Genomic DNA, 27,828 nt, shown 5'->3' with positions numbered 1-27,828 from the left:
CCTCCAGATTTGGACGCGAGTACGAGGAACTTTTGGAACTAATTTGGGGCTGACGGGCGCAGCGTCCCGCGGGCTGCATAGTTCTGGTTGTTTACCGGGTCCCATCACTTCCTCTCAAAACATCTCCGGAGAAAAACAAATCAAAGTGTCAGGCCGGCGGTGCAGCGTTAGCGCCCCGTTAATCAGATATAATGGCTGTAATTTGGCTGTCCGGCGTTCCTCACGGGCGGGACTGGAACCTGACAGTGCTGTCGGACACTACGACGCCCGCGGCGATGCTTTGTTGTGTGAACGCCGCAAACATGAATCGGCCTGGTCCTGATCTGAATTCGTTGGCGATCGTCGTAGTGAAGGGCGGGACGATGTGCCTGAGGCGGGCGCCGAAGCACGCTCGCTCCCTCCGCCGTGTCTGATTAATTCAAATATAAATGAGTCCTGCTTATACGGGCACAGAGAAGTCACGAGCTGAACTCGAGGTCAGTGACCGTGTAGAACTTTTAACACACTGGCACGGCTCGGTGCCCGCTGGGTGACGGAGTGGGCGAGAGGATCAGGTAAGGGAGAGAGAATTCGGGATAAACAGTCTAACCGTAACCAAACACCAGATAAAAGTGAGACGCGCTGACGGAGGCCTTCACCCGGGATATACCATCACTGCCTGATCATCAGAACCGAAAAGCTGACAGAGTCCTGAGCTCAGCCCCACTCAACAGCTCTGGGATGAACCGGATTGCCGTGGTGCTGGTGTGTGTGTGTGTGTTTAAGGTCGACCCTCGCCGTGGTGCTGGTGTGTGTGTGTGTTTAAGGTCGACCCTCGCTGTGGTACCTTGGTGCTGGTGTGTGTGTGTGTGTGTGTTTGAGGTCGACCCTCGCCGTGGTGCTGGTGTGTGTGTGTGTGTGTGTGTGTGTGTTTGAGGTCGACCCTCGCCGTGGTGCTGGTGTGTGTGTGTGTGTGTGTGTGTGTGTGTGTGTGTGTGTGTTTGAGGTCGACCCTCGCTGTGGTACCGTGGTACCGTGGTGCTGGTGTGTGTGTGTTTGAGGTCGACCCTCGCCGTGGTGCTGGTGTGTGTGTGTGTGTGTGTGTGTGTGTGTGTGTGTGTGTGTTTGAGGTCGACCCTCGCTGTGGTACCGTGGTACCGTGGTGTGTGTGTGTGTGTTTGAGGTCGACCCTCGCCGTGGTACCGTGGTGCTGGTGTGTGTGTGTGTGTGTGTGTGTGTGTGTGTGTGTTTGAGGTCGACCCTCGCCGTGGTACCGTGGTGCTGGTGTGTGTGTGTGTGTGTGCGTTTGAGGTCGACCCTCGCCGTGGTACCGTGGTGCTGGTGTGTGTGTGTGTGTTTGAGGTCGACCCTCGCTGTGATGCTGGTGTGTGTGTATGAGGTCGACCTTTGCCGTGGTGCTGGTGTGTGTGTGTGTGTGTTTGAGGTCGACCCTCGCTGTGGTACCGTGGTGCTGGTGTGTGTGTGCTGGTGTGTGTGTGTTTGGCAGTGCCAGCGTGAGGTTAGCAGATTGATGTGAGGTTTTGTGAGTGGAACTAAAACAGTTACGTAAGTCTTTGTGTGTCGCGACCGGAACGTTCCGGTAAACACAGCGTCAGGCGGACGGCAGTGAGGGAGAGTTCGTGATTTATTGGTATTCGGTGGTGAGGATGAAACCCTGTCCTGTTCCTGGTTCCAGTTCAGCGCTGGTTACGTTCCATCACGACCTCTAACCAGTCAGTTCCAGTTCTGTCCTTACTGGGGAGAGAATCAGTTCAGCTCACGCTTCTATTATAACCTCATCATTAATAATAATAATAATAATAATAATAATATTAATAATATAAATAATAATAATAATAATAATATAAATAATAATAATAATAATAATATAAATAATAATAATAATAATAATAACATAAATAATAATAATAATATAAATAATAATAATAATAATATTATTATAAATAATAATAATAAATATAATAATAATAAATATGATAATAATAAATAATAATAATAATAATAAATATGATAATAATAATAATAAATAATAATAATAATAATAATAAATATAATAATAATAATAATTGTGCATGCTTATTGAATTCCCTCATAACATGTGCTGTGTATAAGTGCAGCTGTGTGTGTGTGTGTGTGTGTGTGTGTGCGTGCGTGCATGTGTTTGTGTGTGTGTTTGTGTGTGACTGATGGTGTTCTAATGCGTCTCTGATTGTTAATTTTTTCCGTTCATTAATTCTTTCATCACTTTTTCTTTAATGACATCACACTCCGTCACAGAGCAGATATCACACACACACACACACACACACACACACACACGTCCTCTTCATTAGGAACACACACCCTGTCAGTGCTGGCTGTAGGTGGACAGTTTGAGACACGACGTGTGTGTTCGTTCGTTGGTTGGAGCTTCAGTCTCTTCCCAACAACTCTGCTGCACCTGCTACACTCATACCAGAACACACACACACACACAGTGCTGAGAATGATCAACCAGCCAAACATGAATGTGGCCGGTGGGGGTCTGCAGATGGGCTACAGTCAGTAATTGTATCTGTATGGTAGGTAAGATGTACGTAAAAACGGGAGCGGCGGGGTTCCAGCGGCGTGGGAACCCCCACACCCGGAGCTGTGACTATTTGGGGTGGGTGTGGGGTGTCGACGACTTTTGGGGCGTGCGGGGGGTTGAGAGATTGAGGGGTCGGCGGGGTTTGTTTGACATCTGAAAAGTGCTCTGGTTGATGACCCCTGGGATCGGATGTCGGAACACACACGCACGAACGCTGGCACACACGTGGAGCGCGCACGGCATGCGGCCGGTGTGTGTATTATTGTTAGTGTCATTTTAATGACCTTCGACATTTATTTACATCACGTCTGCGCACACACACACACACACACTGTTTCCACACGTGTGTGTGTGTGTGCACTCGGGGTGATTCAGGCAAATCAAAACTGTTTGCTCTTTTTAGCTACAAATGTCGACGAATCTTTATGTTGATGTCGAGAAATGGCAAAATATTTACGCTGGGTGCCAACTTACTGCTGCACTGCCCTTCATCACACACACACACACACACGTGAACTCACAGGGAAGCGTCCTGCGTCCTAATTCTTCACCGTCGATCAGCCAGCAGAGGGCGTAACTGCAGCAGTTTAGGAATCCCCTCCGGCGCAGTTATTACCTCCTCAACTGCTGCAGTTACGCCCTCTGCTGGCTGATCGACGGTGCTGCACAGAGACCCTCAGACGAACCGTAGCAGAACAAGCGAGTTCGTGTTGATGTTTGTGTGATTATTGGTGGAGGTCAATCGTCTCATGTTTACTGTGTCTCTCCCTCAGAATCAGCTGGAAGTGGGAAGAGGAAAGGAGACAGGAAGAAAGGTACAGTTCCATCCTCCTTACTGGAATAACAGTTTCATACGCTGAGGGAATTTGTGCCCTTCTTTCAAACACCACCAGATCAGGTGTCCACATACTTTTGGCTGTGTGGTGAATATAGCAGTTATTGTTTTATTCTCATTTTTCTTTGCAGGTAAAAAAGGGCCCCCAGGAGCTCCGGGTCCCCCGGGCCCCCCCGGGCCTCAGGGGCCGCCTGGAATACCAGGGATACCAGGAATCCCAGGGAGCAACGCAATGGGACCTCCGGGACCACCGGGACCTGTCGGACCTCCGGGACCTCAAGGACCCCCCGGAGCTCAGGGTACGCCAGGTGAGTCGGAAACACAGACAGATACGGAATACACTGTACACTGTCATACACACACACACACTTATAAACACTCTGTGTGTGTGTGTGTGTGTGTGTGTGTGTGTGTGTGTGTGGACAGGTGGAGGTGAGAGAAGCAGGTACAGAGACTCACAGGTATGACGGTTCAGATTTTAATCACCTGCTAATACTAACGATTATAGAGATTACAGTGTGAGTTTAATACTGTGTGTGTGTGTGTGTGTGTGTAGCCAGCGGTGGTGCATCTGCAGGGTCAGGAGACAACCATACAGGTGAAGGAAGGTAAGAGTTTAAACATGGACGCACCTTCAGAACACAATCTGTGTGTGTGTGTGTGTGTGTGTGTGTGTGAGGTGTGTGTGAGGTGTGTGTGTGTGTGTGTGTGAGGTGTGTGTGAGGTGTGTGTGTGTGTGTGTGCTGGTGTAAAGTGACTGCTCTCTCTCTGTGAGAGGTGTGTGTGTGAGTGTGTGTGTGAGCTGTGTGTGTGTGTGAGTGTGCTGGTGTATAGTGACTGCTCTCTGTGAGAGAGGTGTGTGTGTGTGTGTGAGGCGTGTGAGTGTGTGAGGTGTGTGTGAGTGTGCTGGTGTATAGTGACTGCTCTCTCTCTGTGAGAGAGGTGTGTGTGTGTGTGTGTGTGAGGTGAGTGTGTGTGTGAGGTGTGTGTGTGAGGTGTGTGTGAGTGTGCTGGTGTATAGTGACTGCTCTCTCTCTGTGAGAGAGGTGTGTGTGAGGTGTGTGTGTGTGAGTGTGTGTGTGTGTGGTGTGTGTGTGAGGTGTGTGTGAGTGTGCTGGTGTATAGTGACTGCTCTCTCTCTGTGAGAGAGGTGTGTGTGTGAGTATGTGTGTGTGGTGTGTGTGTGAGGTGTGTGTGAGTGTGCTGGTGTATAGTGACTGCTCTCTCTCTGTGAGAGAGGTGTGTGTGTGAGTGTGTGTGTGTGGTGTGTGTGTGAGGTGTGTGTGAGTGTGCTGGTGTATAGTGACTGCTCTCTCTCTGTGAGAGGTGTGTGTGTGTGTGTGAGGTGTGTGTGTGTGTGGTGTGTGTGTGAGTGTGCTGGTGTATAGTGACTGCTCTCTCTCTGTGAGAGAGGTGTGTGTGTGTGTGAGGTGTGTGTGTGTGAGTGTGTGGTGTGTGTGTGAGGTGTGTGTGAGTGTGCTGGTGTATAGTGACTGCTCTCTCTCTGTGAGAGGTGTGTGTGTGTGAGTGTGTGTGTGTGGTGTGTGTGTGAGGTGTGTGTGAGTGTGCTGGTGTATAGTGACTGCTCTCTCTCTGTGAGAGAGGTGTGTGTGTGAGTGTGTGTGTGGTGTGTGTGTGAGGTGTGTGTGAGTGTGCTGGTGTATAGTGACTGCTCTCTCTCTGTGAGAGAGGTGTGTGTGTGAGTGTGTGTGTGTGGTGTGTGTGTGAGGTGTGTGTGAGTGTGCTGGTGTATAGTGACTGCTCTCTCTCTGTGAGAGAGGTGAGTGTGTGTGTGTGAGGTGTGTGTGAGTGTGCTGGTGTATAGTGACTGCTCTCTGTGAGAGAGGTGTGTGTGAGGTGTGTGAGGTGTGTGTGAGTGTGCTGGTGTATAGTGACTGCTCTCTCTCTGTGAGAGAGGTGTGTGTGTGTGTGGTGTGTGTGTGAGGTGTGTGTGAGTGTGCTGGTGTATAGTGACTGCTCTCTCTCTGTGAGAGAGGTGTGTGTGTGTGTGATGTGTGTGTGAGGTGTGTGTGAGTGTGCTGGTGTATAGTGACTGCTCTCTGTGAGAGAGGTGTGTGTGTGTGTGTGAGGCGTGTGAGTGTGTGAGGTGTGTGTGAGTGTGCTGGTGTATAGTGACTGCTCTCTCTCTGTGAGAGAGGTGTGTGTGTGTGTGTGTGTGAGGTGAGTGTGTGTGTGAGGTGTGTGTGTGAGGTGTGTGTGAGTGTGCTGGTGTATAGTGACTGCTCTCTCTCTGTGAGAGAGGTGTGTGTGAGGTGTGTGTGTGTGAGTGTGTGTGTGTGTGGTGTGTGTGTGAGGTGTGTGTGAGTGTGCTGGTGTATAGTGACTGCTCTCTCTCTGTGAGAGAGGTGTGTGTGTGAGTATGTGTGTGTGGTGTGTGTGTGAGGTGTGTGTGAGTGTGCTGGTGTATAGTGACTGCTCTCTCTCTGTGAGAGAGGTGTGTGTGTGAGTGTGTGTGTGTGGTGTGTGTGTGAGGTGTGTGTGAGTGTGCTGGTGTATAGTGACTGCTCTCTCTCTGTGAGAGGTGTGTGTGTGTGTGTGAGGTGTGTGTGTGTGTGGTGTGTGTGTGAGTGTGCTGGTGTATAGTGACTGCTCTCTCTCTGTGAGAGAGGTGTGTGTGTGTGTGAGGTGTGTGTGTGTGAGTGTGTGGTGTGTGTGTGAGGTGTGTGTGAGTGTGCTGGTGTATAGTGACTGCTCTCTCTCTGTGAGAGGTGTGTGTGTGTGAGTGTGTGTGTGTGGTGTGTGTGTGAGGTGTGTGTGAGTGTGCTGGTGTATAGTGACTGCTCTCTCTCTGTGAGAGAGGTGTGTGTGTGAGTGTGTGTGTGGTGTGTGTGTGAGGTGTGTGTGAGTGTGCTGGTGTATAGTGACTGCTCTCTCTCTGTGAGAGAGGTGTGTGTGTGAGTGTGTGTGTGTGGTGTGTGTGTGAGGTGTGTGTGAGTGTGCTGGTGTATAGTGACTGCTCTCTCTCTGTGAGAGAGGTGAGTGTGTGTGTGTGAGGTGTGTGTGAGTGTGCTGGTGTATAGTGACTGCTCTCTGTGAGAGAGGTGTGTGTGAGGTGTGTGAGGTGTGTGTGAGTGTGCTGGTGTATAGTGACTGCTCTCTCTCTGTGAGAGAGGTGTGTGTGTGTGTGGTGTGTGTGTGAGGTGTGTGTGAGTGTGCTGGTGTATAGTGACTGCTCTCTCTCTGTGAGAGAGGTGTGTGTGTGTGTGATGTGTGTGTGAGGTGTGTGTGAGTGTGCTGGTGTATAGTGACTGCTCTCTCTCTGTGAGAGAGGTGTGTGTGTGAGTGTGTGTGTGTGATGTGTGTGTGAGGTGTGTGTGAGTGTGCTGGTGTATAGTGACTGCTCTCTCTCTCTCTGTGAGAGAGGTGTGTGTGTGAGTGTGTGTGTGTGATGTGTGTGTGAGGTGTGTGTGAGTGTGCTGGTGTATAGTGACTGCTCTCTCTCTCTCTGTGAGATCTCTCTGAAGGTGTCCTGAGGAACTGGAAGATGATCTCGATGCACCAGCGGGTGTTTAAGATGCACTCGCGCTCCGGGGAGCTGGAGGTGCTGCAGGACGGGACCTACTTCATCTATAGTCAGGTAGAAGTGAGTACGGTCCCTGGACTAACCTTACTACACACACACACACACACACACACAGGAACAGTGGGTAGAGGTGGAACCTGAAAACACAACGAACCAATCATGTGAAGGAACCTCTACTGGAACCTCCAGTGTGGTGGAACCTCGTATAGGATGAAACATCAGGGTTAATGGAACATTATACAACAGGTAGTTCCGACCTTACAATCTGATTGGTTGAGAAGCGTTCTAGCCGTGCTGATATCGGTGACAACAGCACGGCCTTTTCACACCACAATGGTATTACTCCGCTGACGCGTTGCCATTAACGACGAGCTTCATGCACACAAACGCGTACACAGGCGACACAGACTTTTTTTCCCGGTCGCGTTTTAAATCCGTTATCTGATATACAATCATCTAGCGCACTGTGTAGGGAACATAAATCAGTTGTCTAATTCACTATCTAGTGCACTATGTAGGGAACATATATCCATGATCTGATACACAATCTAGTGCACTATGTAGGGAACATTAATGTGTTTGTAACGCGAACCTGTTAGCAGCATCTAGAAGTTCTGTTTTCACCCATAATCCTTTGGTGTGTGCGAGAGGTTTTTTTATTTCTTTTTTTTCCCTTCGGAAGTTCTTGACTTTTTCTTCTTGTTGTTCTTACCTCCCTGAAATGAGTTTTTGCAACTTGGGATGTCTGCTTTGTAGTGTTAAACTTTATATTGGTTGTGGAACTACTTTTTGGCGGAAGGTATTGTCAATATTAAAGCATATTTAATATGAAATTCAGGGCTTCTTTGATTTATTTTCTTTCTTTATTTTGTAAAAACTGTTGTATAAAAGCAATAGAACACTCGAGGTCGTGTGTTATCGTGAATAACATCACGGCTGTGATGATCTACTGTACTCACCTTCGGTTCGTGCCTGCGACCGAATCACAGCCGTGATGTTATTCGTGATAACACACTCCCTCTCGTGTTCTATTGCTTAATTATAAAACGGATAGTTCCGCTCCTAAAATCTGATTGGCTGAGCCGCGTTGGAAGCCGTTGTAAAATCCCTGATAAACGCACACCTATGACCACCTCACATCATCCCATATTAATACGCCACTGAAAAGAAAAAGTTAATGTTATTTTCGCCCTCATGTTGCCTAGCAACACTGTTAATCGAATTACCTGGCGTCGCGGAAGAATGCTTTATTGTAAGTTTATACACAATAAATACATTTATGAATTAAACATTGTTGTATTTATTGTATTTTATGTTGACCGCCGTTTTAGAAAAGCAATAAGCCACTCGAGACCGTGCGTTACTGCTATGATTTTAGCTTCGCGTCGTGACTAAAACGTCATCCCCGTGCTAAAATCATAGTAACGTGAGGCTTATTGCTTTATGGTAGAACATGTAGAATGTTGGAACCTTGGGCAGGATGAAGCTTAGAAAGATGGTGGAACATTGAGACTACTGGAACCTAGTCATGGTGAAACAATAAAATAAAACTCAGGTTCTGGATGTTGGTCCTGTGAGGAAATGATGGAACCCTGGAGGTACAGAGACCGAGACAGGTTGTTTTTAGGGAACACTTGAAGCTAGGGTCACTATGGAACATGAGGAACTGGGGAACACGTGCATGTATGTACACAATCTAAAGGAAGCTCATGTTTTTTGTTTGGTGTGTGTGTGTGTTTTCGGCGTGTGTCCTCAGGTGTACTTCCTGAACTTCACGGACATCGCCAGCTACGAGGTGATGATCGATAAGAACCCGTTCCTGCGCTGCACCCGCAGCATCGAGACCGGGCAGCGCAAGTTCAACACGTGTTACACGGGCGGGGTGTGCTGGCTCCGAGCCCGACAGAGGATCTCCATACGCATGCTGTACGACGACACCTCCATCTCCATGAGCAACCACACCACCTTCCTCGGCAGCATCCGCCTCGGAGACGCCCCGCCCAGCGGCCACAGCTGAGGCCCTTCCGATTGGCTGAGAGGATTCGTTCACCTGAGCCAATCAACATTCAACGTCACAGTCAACACCTGTCAAACATCACTGAGCTGAACTGGCTCACAGACTCCGCCCACATATCAAACGTAGACTATAAATAAACCAATCAGCTTGCTTATTTGCTTCATCAACTCACTGTGTACAGGGCAGCTGTAGCCTAGCGGTTAAGGTACTGGACTAGTGAGCAGAAGGTTCCTGGTTCCCCCACCACTGCCGGGTTGCTACTGTTGGGCCCTTGAGCAAGGCCCTTAACCCTCAATTGCTCAGACTGTAAGTTGCTTTGGATAAAAGCGTCTGCTAAATGCCGAAAATGTAAATGTGTACCAGCGGGGCCTGATAAACTCCACCCACTGATCACAGCTGAACAAATCAGATGGCACATAAATGCCCCCGGAGACAGCTCGGCCAATCAGCTCACAGACTCACAGGACAGGAGTCAGCCAATCAGCTCACTGTTTATCCCCACCAGGCTCAAGGCTTATAGAAAGTTGTTGAGCCACCCACAGGATGTTCTAAGCCAATCAAGACACCTTTGACACTCAGACTCCACCCATCTCAAATACCTGAGCCAATCATGACCAGCAGAACAGTTATGAAGCTTCGTCTCCAGCCACAGAACACACCTGTTTCAGTAAAAACATGCTGGAGCCAATCAGCATACAGACTCCGCCCAGTGGAAACAAGTAGGCCAATCAGCTCCCAGCACTCTTTTAAGCCATTGGCTCCGCCCACGAGATCCTCCTCAGCCGTTAAGCTTGGAGGAGCAACGGCTCATCTGAACTCGCTTTGAACTGTCGATATCCTCGACCAATCAGAACTCTTGATTACGAGTCACATGACCTGTTTTCATTCACAGTGACTGTATTTAAGGCAGATAAGGGAGGAGCAACAACTCAAAAAACAGAACATTCTGAGAAACTGTGAAATGTGGTGGAGGTTCATATGTAAGACCTTCATAACACACAGACAGAGGTTATGAATCAGTGAGGGGGGGTTATGAATGGGGGGGGGGTTATGAAGGGGTTATGCAGCATCGTCACACTTCCACTGTTAAATGTTTCTGTTCTGATTCTAAACTGTAAATAGTTTTAAACATTTTATTCTTTTTATTAAACATTTATTTGATAAATATTTGTTCATATGTTCAGTTACTGCTTTCACCTGACCAGGGTGTGTGTGTGTGTGTGTGTGTGTGTGTGTGTGTGTGTGTGTGTGTGTGTGTGTGTGTGATTGATCAGTAAGTTTAAGAGTAATATATGCCCTGGCGCCAAACATAATTTCAACTGAAATTAAAACACTAACTCCTAAACTAACACCAAACACTAGTTACCCCAGAACTAACACCACCTCTAATCAGAACCCAGTTCAACATTAAACTGCAGAAACTAAATCATTTGAAGCTTTTAGTCTCTGAAAGACAGGAGGTAAAAACACTTATTTCTGTTTAACTGCTCTCATCTGTCAGAATGTGTGTGTGTGTGTGTGTGTTACTAAAATGTACATTTGTATACTGCACGGTGAGTGTAAATATGTACATAAACCACATTTTGCTCTCAGTGTAAATTCGTTGGATTTTTCTGTTTGGAAATAAACAACCATTATTAACCAATAAAGTTTTATAAATGTTAAATATTGTAGTTTTGTACCTCCGTGCTCCTCTCGCCTCACTAACAGCTCAGAACTTTTATGGCTTTTTCTGTAACTAAATGGTTGAACAGTAACACATTTACCAGCAGGTGGCGCCAAACACTCGCTGCATTATAACTGCGGTCAGTTATTCAGAACGGATCAGCACAGTTTCACACCTTAATACTTTGTTTTTCTGTATTTTGGTAAAAACATGACAATAATTTTTAAATAATAATAAAGTGTTTAAGCTTGAGTTGTGCTTTAGTGTTTGAAATCATAGCCTAAGCTACTATATATATATATATACTAGACCAGAATAAAGTTTGGAACCCAGTGTGCTTTGCTGCTGTTGGAGCTCCTCCAGCTCAGGGTCTGAAAGATCTTAATGTAAAGATCTGAGTTACTGAAGCTTCCAGTCAGCACAAACCAGTTTGGTCATTCCCTTCGAACCTCTCTCATAAACAATGGGGTTTCCATCTGCAGAACTGCTGCTCACTGGATGTTTTTGTCTTAAACATTTTTAAAAATTAAAATGAAGAACAAAATAATCAGACACCCATTAACGTCATCTGTGGATGATTACTGCCCTCAAGTGGACACTTACAGTTAAAGCAGCACCACGCATTATGGTCTATGGGTTTACAAAGTGCTAATGGCACATGGGCATGAAGTTTATTCATTTATTATTTATTCACTACCCGCTCAGTGCTGGTTGGGGTCACGGTGAGTTAGGTACCACCTGAAAAAAACTGGACTCATGGCAGAAATGCACATTAAACAAGGTTCCAATCCGTCACATGGACACCCGGGTCAATTCAAAACAGCAAAAACAACCGCTCTGCTGAATCATGAATACTGCAGCTACGTGCAGATCAGAATTTAGGGTTAGTGACCAATATTGCACCGCTGTTCACCAACAACACCAATGATACCAATTGTGCATGCTTGGAATGCCACGTTTGATCCGAGTATAGCTCCTGAACATGTGCTTCCTGCATTCCAGCACGGTGATGCACCATGTCAAAGCATTCAAACACACAAACTCCACATAACTAATGGTCAGGTGTCCACATATATGTCCACATATAGTGAAGCTGTACCGAACGTTTGCAGTCTGTAACGTTTGATTTCAACTCTCCCTGTTCTTGGTTGTAGTTTGTGTGTGGGTGTGACACTACAGGAGGGGATTTCTGATAACAGTTCTGTACTGTAAACAACACAAAAACCTTCAATTTCAACCTAATTGAGCGTGCTGGTCATCATCCAAAACTATAATCCAGTCCTGCTAAGTCAACAGTTGTTGTGTTTGTCCATATTGGACCCAGTGTACCGATTCATTTTAGCCCTGCTACTAGCATGTAGAAGCTAAAAGCTGTAATGAATTGTTTGCTATAATTATCTTGTAGCTTCAGTACTTGTATAAAGAGTAAAACTTTATTTCTTTTTTAAATAAAGTAAACAATCTGGTATTAACCAAATTCTGCCAGAGTAATCGAACCCTCAAACTGCTGCAGAACTGAGATCAGAATCAGGAGCGTAATAAAAGACCAGATAAAGAGAAAATCTCGGCTCTTTCTCTCTCGACTGATCTGAATCTGGTTTCAGTCTCCTCAGCACTGAGGTGTGATATTTCACAACCTGCAATAAACACACACACACACATTTATCTCAAGAGTTGATTCCAGGTCGACTATTTCAGACGTGTAAACTGCAGTCTATTGTGAGGGCCAGACAATCGTAGCTTCTCAAAAGAGAGAATAAAAACCCCAACATTCAGACTGACTTTTATTTTTGATGGTAACGATCTGCAGATCAGAGGCGTCGTTTACACCTGGTCTGGAGTATCTGAGGTGTATTCAGAGAGGGATTATATGCATACGTGTAAATGTGTAAATGCACTGATACACATTTAAATCTGATCATCATTCAGTTCACCTCGCATGTTGCTGCTTAAAGAACTGATTTAGCATTAGCATTAGCAATAAATACAATTGTTTTATACACTTGTTTTATTAATTTGTAAAATCCACATAATTAGATGTAAAATAACAATGAGATGATTCTTACTTGCACTCTCATTAATCAATTCAAATAAAAAATGCTGTAAAATGTAATTCGGAACAATAAACATACGGATACAGTCGTTGGTTACATCTATAACAAACCTGTGAACTTTTAGTTCTCAAACAGATCAAACTAAATGTGAGCTTTAGTGAGGGCGTCCATGTTTTTTCTCTTTAAACCTACAAGGACAAACATAATATTTACATTTAACTTTTTGCCAAATGCAGTGGACCACCTCTGGATGACAGAGAGGTGATACTGGTTTGAACAGACTTTGCTGGCCAGGAACCAGTTCCTGTGAAGTGGAAAAAGTGCTAAACAGTTTGGGATTTGAAACACAGGCGTTCTGGAACGCATACCTGGAATGTACATAATGAGTAAGTAGAATAAATCTCTTTGTGTTCATGTTACAAGTGATTCACACATGTAGAATGAATAGAGCTCCTGTTTAGAATAAATTCTGCACATTAAATAACTGGAATTGTTAATGGTTCTGTAGTGCTGCACTCCAGTGGACCTTACTGGCACATTTGAATATAATTTAACAGCACTATTTAAAAAGAGTGATGATGATATTTTGCTAACTCTGTTAAAACAGCTCCTCCTGTAAAACAGTTCCTGGAAGGTTCCGGATTCTCAGGTGTTCTGGAGGAAATAATTGTTGATGTGAACCACTGAAACACAATCCAGTAATCTTTACTTACTCTCTGATTGTTTCCTGATTGATTAGCTGATCCAGGTGATGGGGAACAGAAACTGGCAGTGATGAATGACTGGCTGAATTAGTGGGATTAGAGCTGCAGATAATCACAGAGGGAAGAGAATTCAGAGAAACTCGAGCTAATCCCATCATCCAGACTCATCACTCACAACTATCACAAAGGGTGTCCCTGTTTCAACCTTTGGTAGGTTTTATTCAATGATTAAATGATTAACCCCACAAAACTGCTTTGATACGTGTACAGAAACAACATTTATTGTATATGTAAGGTTAGCCATCAATCTAGGGTAAGAACCGACCCCTGAGCTGCTACTACAGAAGCACCGCTGTAGGTTAATGGGGCTCCTGTGAGGGTAATAAATTTAACAAATATGTAATATTAGACTTCAGAGGAGTGAGAAATTTTGTTAAGAATGAGGATACACACACTTGTGTGACAAATCCACATCCTGGTGTTGGGGTGTAAAGGCGTGATCGTATCCTGTCTGGAGTCAGAGAGTATTGATACGGCCGAAAGCGAAAGAGGTGACGAAATTCTCATGTTTTTGAATGAGGAACAGTTCAAGGTGTGCTTACCCCACAGCCGTCCATCAATACACACACACACACACACACACACACACAACGTGTGTATTCAGTATCCTGGCTAACTGAGGTGTGACCAAGGTGTGTAATAATACGACGCATTCCCAGTATGCTAATAGTCCAACCCAGTACAAAACATTTCAGTACAGCTGTCAGTATTGTAGAATTCTTAACTTTTATTGATGTAGATGTTTATTTTTTATCTAGCTAGCAGAGCTAAATGTTAGCAAACAGCTAGCTGTGATTGCTATCTCTCACCTTTTTTATAGATATATTTTCTGTACGTTCAGTCAAAGAAATTAAATTCAAACATCAAACATTTTAAATCATTCAGATTGATGTAGATGCTAATGCTGGTAACCATTAGCCAGAAAAGCATGAAAACTCATGTTAATGTAGTTATAATACAAATAAATTCTGTGCACAATTGATGACATTTAATAATTCATTACATGTGTCTGTTAGCAGGTAATAATAATGTTAATTCTTGTGTCACGTTTAGAATCACTGGTGTAAAATGATTTTAACATGCTTGTATTAATGTGTAAACCCCTAAATCTCACACTGATTAGAGTGTTAATCCCTTTAGCAGTTTCCCTGTTAAAACAGTGGCAAAAACGTCAAATGAAGCCGTTAACAGTCAAGTGAGACAATAAAAATACAACAAAATGTTTTACAAACAAACTAGCATTAGCCTAGAATTTTATTTTGGGGGACTCTGTATAGTAGCTCGATGATTTTTTTAAATTTTATATATAACCTTGTATATATAACTAACCTTGTTAGTAAGCACTGGTTATGAATTATTAATGTTAATCTGACAAATACAAAATTTAGCAAGCAAGATTCTATGACAGCAGTTTAGTTATTTTGTGTCAGTTAGCAGCTTGCTAATAATGTTAGCCTTTCTTCTTAAAACTATGGAGAAAACGGCTGACAAACGATATCCTGTTCTAAACAGGAAATATTAAACTAGATTATATTTAACATATATTTAGAAGTCATTTGTTTAAAATCGTGTAAATAACGTTACACGTTACTAAACATTTATAAATGACGATCTAAAAATTGGGCTCGTCCGGGATTTGAACCCGGGACCTCTCGCACCCTAAGCGAGAATCATACCCCTAGACCAACGAGCCGCGCTGTTAAATGTTCTCTCGCTTATGTTTAAGTTTACTCTCTTGTAAATTTACGGTATAAAAGTTATCTGAGATATTAATTATATTAGTTTATTTTATTTAAACTGTAAGGTTTGAAGAATTTATCTAATAACATCAGCATTATTGCGGTGTTTACAAGCGGCGCATTTTAACCGCATTAACACACAGTGTTTCACATCTAAATAGTACATTTATAATAATAATACAACAAGAGAATTATAATTATAAAAATAATATTATTGTATTCAATAATATAATAGTAATACAGATTTGTAGAAGTAATAACCGCTATGACGGTAAAACTAATGATAATAATAATAAATGTGGAATAGCATGTATGTGCAGATGTTCGGTAAATGAATAAAATTGCGCCTGACACATGGTTTTCCTGTGCTACCTGTCTGTAATGAACCCTGCTGATGTTAATTAGGAACAATCCGGATTAACTGCTGCTGCTCTTCACATGTTAATGATGCGGCGTGTTGATCCGGTTTCAAAAGAAACAAAGAACTAAAGCAAAGCTTCAAACAGCCGCTGGAAACACTCATACAGTCCATCCAACCATCTATACCTCCATCTATACCTCCATCCATCTATCCATCCATCTGTCCATCCAACCATCTATACCTCCATCCATCTATCCAACCATCCATCCGTCCATCCAACCATCTATACCTCCATCCATCTATCCAACCATCCATCCGTCCATCCAACCATCTATACCTCCATCCATCTATCCAACCATCCATCTGTCCATCCATATACACATCCATCCATCTAAACCTCTATCCAACCAGCCAGCCATCCATCCATCTAAATATCCATCCAATTAACCGTCCATGTATCTGTGCTATAATCCACTGATCTATTTTTTCTATTCTTTTTTTTAGTAGTAGCATTAAAATAGTTCCTCCTAATGGATGTTTCGGTATTAAACTTCTTCTAAAGGTTTTTTTCTTCTACCAGCAGAAGAAGAGTAATAAGAATAGTAATGTTATTTATAAATGAAAACATGGCAGACTCCCTGGCTCAGTACCATGTTATAATAATAACACTGTGTTTGTTGTTGACATTGTTGGCTCTGTCCTGACCGGGTGCACGCGCTGTGGGCGTGTCCGCGTGCTCGGTCGGCACTATAAAAGCGAGTCCGCGCGCCCCTCACTGTACCTGTGCTCGCGCGGTCAGAGCTGGAGCCTCATCCGGGTTACTGGATTACTGACAACATTCATCATTCATCAGTAGTAACAGATTCCCAGTGTTCCCGCCGCGGTGTGGATCCTGTTTCTCGCTGTACTGGATTATAAATCACTCACTGATTATCGATTATTGATTATTATCGGAGGAATAAACCGTAGCGCGCGATGAACCGGCTACTTCTGACGTCACTGCTGATCTACACGAGCGCGCGGCTCAGTACCGGGATCTACTGGCTGTAAGTGCTGCACACACACACACACACACACACACACACACCTGACTGAGTGCAGGTGAGCAGAACTGCTAGTGGAACAGGAACGGGTTCAGGGCTACCGATCTGTTTTAATGACCTGCAAGTCACAAGTCATAAATTAAAAACGAAATAAAAACGATTTAGGTTCACTTACATCAGTGTTGGACCTCGTTGTTCTCTTTCTCTTATTGTACTTTACGGTGTTGTGGACACTCGACTTTTCAAAAATTCTATAATCTGAGCAACACCGAGTCTGGAGAGAAATAAACAGAAGAAAATTTGCTGAATATTCACTAAAGCCATTATTCACCTAATTCTCATTCACCTTTTTATCCTGGTCAGGGTCACTGTGGGTCTGGTGCCACCCTGACACACTGGGCTGCATGGCATTATGACTCGAACGGGACGACGACCCATCACGGTTCACTGAGTACTTACTTTATCTTCTTGGGAAGGTGGGAGAGAACCAGAGTACCCATAGAAAACCTTTACAGATTTAAGGAGAACATACCAAAACCCCCCACAGACAGGGACCAGAAGTGGGGTTTGAACCCAGGTTATTTTTTGCACGCTGGGCTTTTGTGTGCACGTCATTGAAACGGCAGATTTGTAAATGCCACCCAGAGTGTGGGGTCAAAGTTCAGCAGCTGGTGCAGCTATAAAAAACTACACACACTAAACCACATTCACTCAGGCAGGTCAGCGTTAGACCCCGTGTGGGGGTTCGTCATTTCACAAATTTCATGCTGCCCGTTTAGGCCCCTTGTTCTTAAATAGAACTGGTTTTGGTTCTCCTGAGAACCTCGTTTGAGAACCAACCAACATTTTCACTTGTTTAAAGACTCGTACCAGTACAGGGGTTTACTTTTATTAACGTTCTATTCAATCATGTGTTGTCTGTAAATGTATCATCCTGGTCAGGGTTGCTGTGGGTCCAGTGCTACCTGAAAACACTGGGCACAGGGCTGAGATTCACCTGGAACTGGGCACCAGTTTATTACACATTTATAACAAATTAAAGTGTTGACGGGGAGCTCACTCACCCTGTGTCCACATACTTTTGGCTGTATGGTGTATTTCATGATAGCCTTATAGTCTCTCTGAGAATGTGAGAATTTGTGAGGTCAGGCACTGACAATCAGCATTCCAATTCATCCCAAAGCTGCTGAGGTCAGGGCTCTATCACACCAAATATCTCGAACTCGACCATTTATTACTGGATCTCGCTGGGTGCTGGAACAGGAAAGGACCTTCCCTAAACCGTTGTGTCTCTCCGCAGGGGTCTGACGGTGAACGGTAGCTCGGTGGGCTGGAACGAGACGCAGCACTGCAGGCTCCTGCACGCTTTGGTTCCTGACCAGCAGCAGCTGTGCAGGAGGAACCTGGAACTCATGCGCAGCGTGGTCAGGGCCGCAGAGCTCACCAAAGCCGCGTGCCAGGACGCCTTCGGAGACATGCGCTGGAACTGCTCGTCTGTGGAACGGGCGCCGCACTTCGGGCCCGACCTGGCTAAAGGTAAGCCCCTCCCTCACATGATCCCGAGAGCATGTTCGGTTTGGGACACGCCCGCGGTGGACTGACGGCGTCTCGGTGTGTTTCAGGTACTCGTGAGACGGCGTTCGTGTTCTCTCTCTCGGCGGCGGTTCTTACCCACACCATCTCCCGGGCCTGTTCGTCGGGCGAGTTGCCGAGCTGCTCGTGTGCGGCGGCTCCGGCCGAGCAGGCGTCGCCGGATTTCCGTTGGGGCGGGTGTGGTGATAACGTACGCTTCGGCCTGCAGATGGGCGCCGCCTTCTCCGACGCAACCATGAACAGCAGGCGCTCGGCGTCACCCGCCGCCCGCCTCATGCACCTGCACAACAACGCGGTGGGCAGACAGGTAAACACACGGCACCTACACCAGGCCTTACACACCACACCTGATCCACAGCTGGTCTAAGTCCAGGTTCCACGCTGCTCTTGTTCCACCAGGCTCTGCTGGACGCCCTGGAGACCAAGTGTAAGTGCCACGGCGTCTCCGGCTCCTGCTCGGTGAAGACCTGCTGGAAGGCCCTGCAGGACGTCCATCACATCTCAGCTCACCTTAAAGCCAGATACCTGTCCGCCACCAAGGTGACCTCACGCCAGGTGGGCACACGCCGCCACCTGGTGCCCCGGGACATGGAGGTGAGACCGGTGCTGGAGAGCGAGCTGGTTTACCTGGCCAGTTCAACCGATTACTGCTCGTACAACACCAAGTACGGCTCGTACGGAACCACCGACAGGTACGGACACACACACCTGTACACACCTTTAGACCTAGACATCAATATTATACACACACCTGTACACACCACACACAAACACACACCTGTACACAGACTGCAGCACCTGTGCAGCTGTAATACGACCTCATGACCAGATGTTCGTGTGTGTGTGTGTGTGTTCCACAGGCAGTGCAATAAGACGGCGAGTGGGAGTGGCTCATGTAACTTGATGTGCTGTGGGCGGGGCTATAACACCTACACAGAGCAGGTAGAGGAGCGCTGTCACTGCAGGTATCACTGGTGCTGCTACGTCACCTGTAAGAAGTGCACACACACCGTGGAGAGGCACGTCTGTAAGTGACGCCCACGCCAGCCGTACGTACCGAGACGGACTTCCACAGCAGGCACTGGAGATTCTCCCCGAGAGCGCGGACGAGGCGTGAGCGGCACCACGGGACGGGCGTGAGTCTCACCTCCAGCACCGACGGAGATGAGAGAGACCAGGAGGACAGATCAAAGGAAAGGACGTCCTCTTCTGAACTGAGGAGTGTGGATCAGCGTGGACGATCAGAACACAGAACACACTCCACCTGAGAGGTTCCATATCACTGCTCATGATCACACATCAGTCTGGCTTGCAAAAATGCACATTATTAAATGAAGATCCCAGGTACCTGGGTCTAATCCTTACCTCCGTTCACTGTTTGTGAGAAGTTTAGCATGTTCTCTCTGTGCCTGTGTGTGTGTTCCCTTACTGGGGTTTCGTTCCACCACCTAATAACGTGCAGGAGGTGGATTGACTGTTCAGAGTGAGTGAGTGATGCGGTGGTGTGCTGTTAGAACGGTTCCAGACCCACCGAGACCCTGACCAGGGTGACTCCGCTCCGACAGAACCTGATAAGAACTGATTTTATTTCCTGGGGGGGGTTAGGGTTGGGGGTTGGGAGGTATTTATTTGCACCCGTGTTCTCTAATGTCCTGATTCCTGAGTTAAATGTTCTGTACATTAATGCTGTAAAATAAAAAGCCGAGTGTATTTATTTTCTATGAGACCGCGCTGACGTCTGAGTTCATTTCTGCCTCAATCATCAGAAAAATAGTTTCATTACCGAGTTCTAACGAGGAATAATCAGATAAAAAGAAACGGCACATTTTAGAGAGAGTGTCGGGACTGAGAGAGTATAGTGTCTGAGCAATTGAGGGTTAAGGGCCTTGTTCAAGGGCCCAACAGTGACCTCATCAGTCATCTAGTTCACAGCTTCTGCTGCTCTTTAGGAATCTTTATATTTTCAGTCGGATGTGTAGAGCCGCCCGCGGGTGTTGAGCGTCAGATCCACCGCAGTGGCAGAAACGATGGAGGTTGTTTTCGTGGTGAGTGGGGGTGCAGAGCTCTGCAGGACCGGCCGAGTGCAGTTCAGACTCCCACCGTGGGGTGAAGGAATCGGGGGTTACAGCCACATCAAAGAGACCTTCAGGATATCAGCAATCAAGAGAAAACACACTCACACACACACACACACACTCACACACACACACACACACACACACACACACACTCGCCAATCAGTGCGGACCAGTTGCTTTGTCTCGAGGATTTGCCTGATTGTTATCTCAGTGCAATAGAACAAAAAAACAATGACACTCACACACACACTCTTACACACACACACATACACACACACACTCTTACACACACGCACAGCTTTTGGGGAGATTAGTGTAATCTAGTGTGAGTGTTAAAGCTGCTGATTCCTGTTGAGTCTTTCAGACAGAGAACAGATTACCATTATCAGTTCACTTCAAACACACACACACACACACACTGATTTCAATAAAGTGGGTTCAACCCTAGCCTATAGTAGTTAGTAATTTAATGAGATTTATGGTTCATTAGCTGGTAACGTGGGTGCTGCACATAATGGGTCAGAACAAAAAGTCTTGATTAGTCCTGTTTGATTATTAAGATTCATGATTAAATTCATCAGCATTTCAGAGAGCTCAGACTTCTGACCCCGTGCATTCGGGGTTTCGGGTTCGTGTTTGCTGATGATTTAGAGCTTTGCCGTGGAATGTTAGCGTTACTCACCAGTTGAACCTGTGTGAATGTGGTGCAGGTGGAAAGGTCGGAGGTCGGGGTGAAAGGTTGACTGAATTTAAAGTGGAAGGACAGACACAGTGCTGGGTTCAGGAGAGGAACAGCACTGTGGGTACTGAACGGTCGCTAGAGTTCAGACTGAAGCGTTTTAGTTAGGCGTTCGATAAAAACCCCAAAAACTTCCTCCTCACTCATACCAGAACCTGGACAACAACAGGGCCGAGAAAGAGTGACTTTATAGAACAAACTCATTTATGTTAGAAACAAAGTTCTCCAGTACCTGTATCACCCATCTGAAACAGCCTGTAAACACTTTCTATCATCTGATCTGAATCATTTGTGATAGATTTTCTGTCTTTGTGGGTTTTCTCCAGGTACTTTAGGTTCCTCCTACCTCCTAAAACATATAATATACCCATAAAATAGCCATAGATGTAAGTAAATTAATGAGTGAGTGTTGTACTTTAATGATTGGCGCTCTGCCCGGTGTAAGTTCCTAGTAGGCTCCGGACACACAATGACTGATCAAAATAAAGTGCTTTTTGAAGACGAATCGCAGCGCCACTCTGTTATTCCACTGCGCTCTACCTCCATCTACTGGTCACAGTGAGGAAGTGCACTCTCAACAGGCCAGCAGGCACCAGTAAACTGCGGTGCTGCTAAATCATGCACCCCAAGGACCCCGAGTTATCCATGCTTTTCGCCTGAATGAAAATGACCTTCTACGCTAAATTCCACTAGTCACTACAGTATTGTAAATATTTATACAACACGCGACTCAAAAATTTTATTTTATTAACATTTTTAGCTAGTAATTAAGTTAAAAACAAAATGTACCAATTTATCTTTTACTAAGATATACAATTATTCTCAAGCTTAATAAGCGTTTAAATATAAACTGCAAACAATTAGTTACACAATCCTGTCAAATTAAATATAAACAAAACTATTACTACTCAAATCTGTCGCCAGGCGGCGCTGTTTCATCAAAACAGAAACTGATGGGTGCTGAAAACTGTAGGAGACATAATACAACAAGACACCGGCGGATACGGAAGCCGATTTAGGCCAAAACTCGTGTACACGATAAAATGGCGTCTGTAGCAGAACTCGCTCAGGCGCCAGAACAGCAGGTTTATAAACTATCAGATTTATTAGATTTAGGCTGGAAATTATACGAAGAATTAGAGAAATCAAACGAGCCGACAGGATCAGATTCAGTCCAGATCAAAGTGAAACGAGGAATTAAACATTTAGAAGAGGCGGAGAGGATGATGCTGCAACTCGAGCTGTTCAGGTGAAACATCATTAAAGCTGCATTATTATTATAACATTCATCACAATAATCACTATATTACTGTTATTAGCATCACATTCATCACAATAATCACTATATTACTGTTATTAACATCACATTCATCACTATAATCACTATATTACTGTTATTAACATCACATTCATCACAATAATCACTATATTACTGTTATTAACATCACATTCATCACTATAATCACTATATTACTGTTATTAACATCACATTCATCACTATAATCACTATATTACTGTTATTAACATCACATTCATCACAATAATCACTATATTACTGTTATTAACATCACATTCATCACTATAATCACTATATTACTGTTATTAACAAACATCACATTCATCACAATAATCACTATATTACTGTTATTAACATCACATTCATCACTATAATCACTATATTACTGTTATTAACATCACATTCATCACTATAATCACTATATTACTGTTATTAACATCACATTCATCACTATAATCACTATATTACTGTTATTAACATCACATTCATCACTATAATCACTATATTACTGTTATTAACATCACATTCATCACTATATTACTGTTATTAACATCACATTCATCACATTCATCACTATATTACTGTTATTAACATCACATTCATCACTATATTACATTACACTGACACCACAAAAATCACAATATTAACAACAATCATGTGATTAGAATCATTTAAAATGAGAATGTTATTATAGATGTTGTAACATCATATAGAAGTTGTTTGTTTATTTATGTTACATTATTAGATGGGTGGCACGGTGGCTCGGTGGGTAGCACTGTCGCCTCACAGCAAGAAGGTCCTGGGTTCGATCCCCAGGCGGGGCGGTCCGGGTCCTTTCTGTGTGGAGTTTGCATGTTCTCCCCGTGTCTGCGTGGGTTTACTGCGGGTGCTCCGGTTTCCTCCCACAGTCCAAAGACATGCTAGTGAGGTGAACTGGAGATACAAAACAGTTCATGACTGTGTTCGATATAAACTTGTGACCTGATGAACCTTGTGTAAGCGGTAACTACCGTTCCTGTCATGAATGTAACCAAAGTGTAAAACATGACGTTAAAATACTAATAAACAAACAAACAAAATTAGATGTGATCAGTGTTTGCATCATTAGCTCGTTCTTGTGTGGAACTTTCTCATTAACGCTGATCCGACAACCAAAACAAATAATAAATAAAATCACCTGATCTCTGTCCGATCAGCTCAGTCTGACATCATGTTCCTCACACACGACCGGCCGTGACTGTGCAGAACCCAAACAGGCCGGTGGCACCTCTGAGACTCGAACCTGACTCCCAGCAGGTGGAAGAACTGATAACGAAACTGATAATGATTGTGTTTGTGTTTGTGTGTGTGTGTGTGTGTGTGTGTGTGTGTGTGTGTGTGTGTGTGTGTGTGTGTGTGTGTGTGTGTGTGTGTGTGTTGTAGCCGTAACGAGGAGCTGGACGAGATCTCCACGGCCGATCTGAAGTACCTGGTGTTACCTGCTCTGCTGGCAGCGTTGGTGATGAAGCAGGTGAACATGTCCAAGAGGCTGGAGATCGTACAGAGAGCTCGTTCTCACTTCCTGCACTTCCTCGCCCGCTGCAAAGATTACAACATCAGCACCTTCCGGCTGCCCAGAGACCCTGACCACGCAGACGACACACAGCCGGGGGAGGAGCTTAACCTGCCGGGTCCCGCCCACCGAGCACAGGCGGACCTCATCAGCATGGCGGAGCAGAGACGGGCCAAAATCGAGAGGTGAGTCCTGAGCGCTCCTTCAGACATGGGCTGCGTCCCAAATCACATCCTGACTGTCTGTCTCGGTGTTAGAAACCTGCTATAGCAACCATAAAGGCGTGTCTCCGCTGCGAAGTGTGGTGAAGGTGGAACCGGCACGGAGAAGGTTGAGGATGTTTGTTGCTGCTGTCCACACATGTGAGAACGGAGGCTGATGTGTGTGTGTGTGTGTGTGTGTGTGTGTGTGTGTGTCAGGTTTAAACAGCGTAAGCAGACGGAGGAGAAGCTGGCCGAGCTGAGGACGTTAGTGGATGGAGGTTCTGTAGATGAGGAGCTCCTGAGGGAGTTCTACCTGCTGCAGGTGCGTCGCTGGATCTCCATCGCTCTGGAAGAGATCGAGTCCATAGACCAGGAGATCCCCATCCTCAGGATGAGGCACGCTCCCAATCAGGTCCTGTAAGCTTCTCTGCTACCTCAGCTGTGAAAGTTTCCTCACACTTAATAACCTGAACATCATCAGTGCAGCGCCGGCTCAGCGGGCAAGGTACCAGGAACTGAGGAACCTGGATCTAGATCAGCTCAGATTTATTTATGTGGACGCCACAAAACACTGTGGAGGAAGAAGATGAAGATGATGATGAAAATGAAGATGAAGATGTAAGTGTTGTAGCTTATAAAACTTAATTATTTTATTTTATTTCTTCTTCAGAATCCAGAACAGAAACCCCAAACCAGACGACCCCCCATGAAGCCCTTCATCCTGACTAAGGACGCAGTGCAGGCCAGGTAAGTGTGTGTGGAACCTTTAATAGCACTTTTCCACTGGTATGGTGCTGGTGCCAAAATCTGGAACCGTTTGGCACTTTTCTACTGCAGAATCATCCAGGAGAGTGTAATGAGGATGTGAGGATGTGAGGATGGAAGCGTCGCCTCAGTAATGTTACCTAAATGTTCTGTATGGTGTGTGTGTGTTAGGGTGTTCGGCGCAGGATATCCCAGTCTTCCCACTATGACAGTAAATGACTGGTACGAGCAGCACCGGATGAAAGGATGTTTACCAGATCAGGGGATCCCACAGAGTTCAGGTACACACTCTTACACACACATGTTTGTGAACCCCTCAGAACGTTCTTATATAATAATACACACCAGCATGTTTATCAACCTACTAGCCCTCTGCAAAGATCACACCAAGAGCACAAGGACAAAAACATGTTTACAGTCCACAATTAAACCCTCCTGAGATGGTGTGGCACGACCTCAGCAGGTGAACGGTGGTGTAGAATTTCTCCTCACGGCGGTGCCAGTCTGATCAGCAGCTTCAGAACCTGGCACCACAGTAAACTCAAGGGTTCACATACTTTTTTCATGAGGCATGTGGGGTGTGTGTGTTTACTTTGGGTGTGTTTTTAGCGGACGCGGATGGAGAAGAGCGCGAGCGGGAGGAGAAAGAGAGGAAGGAGGAGGAGGGCGACGAAGAGGCTCTGAGGAAAGCCCGGGACTGGGACAACTGGAAGGATTCACACCGGCGAGGATATGGCAACCGCAAGAACATGGGTTAAACACGCCAAACCTACACGCCTGCACATGTTCAGCAGCCACACACACACACACACACACACACACACACACACACACACACACACACACACACACACAGACTGAGTAATAAATGTTTTCACATGATTTCTGTGTGGCGTCCACATTTCCTAAATCCAATCCCCCTCCGTGTCGCTGCATGTCTGAGATCCACCAGCAGGGGGCGGCAGAGGAAGAACCGAAACTTCCTGTTCCATTCATTTGCTTTATATCAGCCGTGAGCCTTTCCAGACTTCCCATCTTCAGCTTTTAACTGGTGTCGTACTGGGGTGGAGCGTCAGCGCCAGTGTTCCCAGTAACTGCCCTCTGTGTATTGAACAATCTGGTCATGTAATTAAACCTGAGCACATGTGATATTACATGGTGGGTCATTAAAAATGGGACAGGACGTTTAGAAATCTAATCGTCTGGTGTGGTGTGTAGTCATGTAGTGCAGTCTTGCAGTCTATGCTTCAGGATTAGGATCAGGATCATGACTGGAGAGCTAAAACAAGTCACCTATGGACAGGAAGCCCTTTAGATCAGGGGTTTTTCAAACTTCTTTTCAGCGACTCCCATTTTGTCCAGGATTTTTTACACGACCCAGGAAACACAAACAAGTCATCTTACTCTCTTCATAAAAGATGTAACATAAAGCCTCCACAGGGGGGCGTTCAAGTACAAGTTTATTTAATTGTTAGTATTTTTTTTCTCTGCAACCCATTTCTTTATAAAACCCTGCTTTAGTACACAGTTGTGTCCATATTATTTGTTTAGAATTTATTAGAAGAAACGTTTATATTTATATTTACATTTTCCACATGGTGCAGAGAAGAGAAGTGATGATGAGCGCTTCGGTTTCTACTCAAAATAAAATAAAAATAACTGTTCTGAAGCGCATTGAACATTAAAGAGAAATCTGAAGCTTTTTATTAATCTCACATTTTATTTAAATTTAACGTGATTAAAAACATAAACATAATAAATCGACACAAGTCTCGGGCTCCTCTGTACCTGCTGGCTGGTGTCAGTCGTTCATCCAGAGTGCAAAAGCAAACAAACGATAATAAACAAAGCGGAGCTGACTGTCTGCAGCCCCCCCTGTGTGGTTCTCTACAGTCTCAGAGATCCAGAATCGTGGTGGAAGCTGCTGTACTGATTATATTTATAGTACTAACACTGTTAAGCCTCATTTATATTTATTTATTTATAATTTTAGCAAGCGGATGCAGATTACAAATTCAAATCCATAAAATGCAGCATGAAGATTTGAGATCTGTTCTAGTACCCACGACTGATCTGAGCTCGAGGAAATGCAGAATATGTGGGTCTAGATGATGGAGCAGCTCTCTAAAAAAGAGCACATTAACACAAAGTTAATAATTATCCTCATTATTAGAGGAATTCAAGATAAAACAGAAAGCACTGTGGTTTTTGTTAAGTTTGTTATAGTGTGTGAGTAGGTGCTCTTGGTTCGGCCTCACATGCTGACCTGCTGGAGTGAACTATACAGCTGTGAATAGTAAAAAGCACAAGCACAAACACAAACTGTATCTGTAGTCCAGCACCATGTATATTGTGCTGGTTATATAGTGTAAATGTAGCTAGCCTGGGGGGGGGGGATAAAACTCACCTGGTCCTCATAGGGTCGAGGTGAGGATTGTGGTTGGTAGTACGGTTCAGGAGGTGCGCTGCGTTCCTCATACGGGTTCCTGGACTTAGCGTAGGGGTTACGGAGAACCTGACCTGGACCTGCTGAGTAACTACACACACACACACACGTTACAATATATATAATTTATATCTCATTCATTTATTTACTATAAACCAAGTACAGAAATAAAAGTCACCATACTGCCGGGTGTGTGTGTGTATGTGTGTGTGTGTATGGTAGGTACCTGTAAGGTAGTTGAGAGCTTCCCATCTGGGGTCTTTCAGATGTGCTATTTGAAACACTGCACACACACACATTACAATATAAAATAAATGATTTATTCATTTAATATAAATCAAGTACAGAAATTGTGTGTGTGTGAAGGGTGGGTGTGTGTGTGGGGGGGGGGGGGTACCTGTAAGGTAGTTGAGAGCCTCCCATGGGGGGTCTGTCAGGTGTGTTATTTGAAACACTGCACACAAAGAACACAGTAAAAAACACTACACACACACACACACACACACACACTGTGGTCTCTGTACAGGAGGAAGTAACGAGTAATAAACTAAACACACACAAAA

General features: G+C 45.0%; 4 protein-coding genes and 1 non-coding gene across 6 annotated transcripts in view; 3 read left to right on the top strand and 2 right to left on the bottom strand.

The window, feature by feature from the left end:
* eda (ectodysplasin A) overlaps window positions 1-9,986 on the top strand; it is a 22,140-nt gene extending 12,154 nt beyond the window's left edge. The window contains exons 3-8 of one of the 2 annotated variants that reach the window (XM_062988805.1): window positions 3,343-3,384; window positions 3,536-3,712; window positions 3,831-3,865; window positions 3,961-4,012; window positions 6,878-7,002; window positions 8,705-9,986. In XM_062988805.1, coding sequence (XP_062844875.1) covers window positions 3,343-3,384; window positions 3,536-3,712; window positions 3,831-3,865; window positions 3,961-4,012; window positions 6,878-7,002; window positions 8,705-8,965 — 692 coding nt within the window. In that variant the 3' untranslated portion in view covers window positions 8,966-9,986. Of the gene's footprint in view, window positions 1-3,342; window positions 3,385-3,535; window positions 3,713-3,830; window positions 3,866-3,960; window positions 4,013-6,877; window positions 7,009-8,704 lie in introns of both variants that reach the window. The other variant, XM_062988804.1, reaches the window with a different exon arrangement.
* A 5,084-nt stretch (window positions 9,987-15,070) lies between these two features.
* Window positions 15,071-15,142, bottom strand: trnap-agg (transfer RNA proline (anticodon AGG)). The gene has a single exon. It is a non-coding gene; the product is annotated as a tRNA-Pro (tRNA).
* A 1,363-nt stretch (window positions 15,143-16,505) lies between these two features.
* wnt11f2 (wnt 11, family member 2) lies at window positions 16,506-19,810 on the top strand. The gene is made up of 5 exons (XM_062988856.1): window positions 16,506-16,595; window positions 17,893-18,128; window positions 18,215-18,492; window positions 18,585-18,877; window positions 19,046-19,810. The coding sequence occupies exons 1-5, from the start codon at window positions 16,525-16,527 to the stop codon at window positions 19,218-19,220; spliced, it is 1,053 nt and encodes a 350-aa protein (XP_062844926.1). The 5' UTR covers window positions 16,506-16,524; the 3' UTR covers window positions 19,221-19,810.
* A 2,207-nt stretch (window positions 19,811-22,017) lies between these two features.
* Window positions 22,018-25,701, top strand: igbp1 (immunoglobulin (CD79A) binding protein 1). The gene is made up of 6 exons (XM_062988535.1): window positions 22,018-22,251; window positions 23,722-24,036; window positions 24,271-24,466; window positions 24,725-24,801; window positions 24,991-25,100; window positions 25,429-25,701. The coding sequence occupies exons 1-6, from the start codon at window positions 22,046-22,048 to the stop codon at window positions 25,575-25,577; spliced, it is 1,053 nt and encodes a 350-aa protein (XP_062844605.1). The 5' UTR covers window positions 22,018-22,045; the 3' UTR covers window positions 25,578-25,701.
* An 860-nt stretch (window positions 25,702-26,561) lies between these two features.
* Window positions 26,562-27,711, bottom strand: zgc:158432 (uncharacterized protein LOC555281 homolog). The gene is made up of 4 exons (XM_062989214.1): window positions 27,663-27,711; window positions 27,492-27,548; window positions 27,227-27,356; window positions 26,562-26,943 (listed from the first exon to the last, which is right to left on the bottom strand). The coding sequence occupies exons 1-4, from the start codon at window positions 27,686-27,688 to the stop codon at window positions 26,875-26,877; spliced, it is 282 nt and encodes a 93-aa protein (XP_062845284.1). The 5' UTR covers window positions 27,689-27,711; the 3' UTR covers window positions 26,562-26,874.
* Window positions 27,712-27,828: the final 117 nt, after the last annotated feature.

Source organism: Trichomycterus rosablanca, chromosome 26 (assembly GCF_030014385.1).
Source record: "Trichomycterus rosablanca isolate fTriRos1 chromosome 26, fTriRos1.hap1, whole genome shotgun sequence".
Lineage (NCBI taxonomy): Eukaryota > Metazoa > Chordata > Actinopteri > Siluriformes > Trichomycteridae > Trichomycterus > Trichomycterus rosablanca.
This window is presented reverse-complemented; position numbering and strand designations above follow the sequence as displayed.

What these genes read in the sequence shown, in the direction of transcription:
- wnt11f2 (XM_062988856.1), top strand. Translation starts at nt 16,525, where the DNA reads ATGAACCGGCTACTTCTGACGTCACTGCTGATCTACACGAGCGCGCGG. An exon ending in AGTACCGGGATCTACTGGCT is followed by an intron (nt 16,596 to 17,892) that starts GTAAGTGCTGCA and finishes GTCTCTCCGCAG; the next exon opens with GGGTCTGACGGTGAACGGTA. An exon ending in TCGTACGGAACCACCGACAG is followed by an intron (nt 18,878 to 19,045) that starts GTACGGACACAC and finishes TGTGTTCCACAG; the next exon opens with GCAGTGCAATAAGACGGCGA.
- zgc:158432 (XM_062989214.1), bottom strand. Translation starts at nt 27,688, where the DNA reads ATGGGAGGCTCTCAACTACCTTACAG. An exon ending in GGCTCTCAACTACCTTACAG is followed by an intron (nt 27,549 to 27,662) that starts GTACCCCCCCCC and finishes GTGTGTGTGCAG; the next exon opens with TGTTTCAAATAGCACATCTG. An exon ending in CTCGACCCTATGAGGACCAG is followed by an intron (nt 26,944 to 27,226) that starts GTGAGTTTTATC and finishes GCTCTTTTTTAG; the next exon opens with AGAGCTGCTCCATCATCTAG.
- igbp1 (XM_062988535.1), top strand. Translation starts at nt 22,046, where the DNA reads ATGGCGTCTGTAGCAGAACTCGCTCAGGCGCCAGAACAGCAGGTTTAT. An exon ending in AGACGGGCCAAAATCGAGAG is followed by an intron (nt 24,037 to 24,270) that starts GTGAGTCCTGAG and finishes TGTGTGTGTCAG; the next exon opens with GTTTAAACAGCGTAAGCAGA. An exon ending in TGAGGCACGCTCCCAATCAG is followed by an intron (nt 24,467 to 24,724) that starts GTCCTGTAAGCT and finishes TTTCTTCTTCAG; the next exon opens with AATCCAGAACAGAAACCCCA.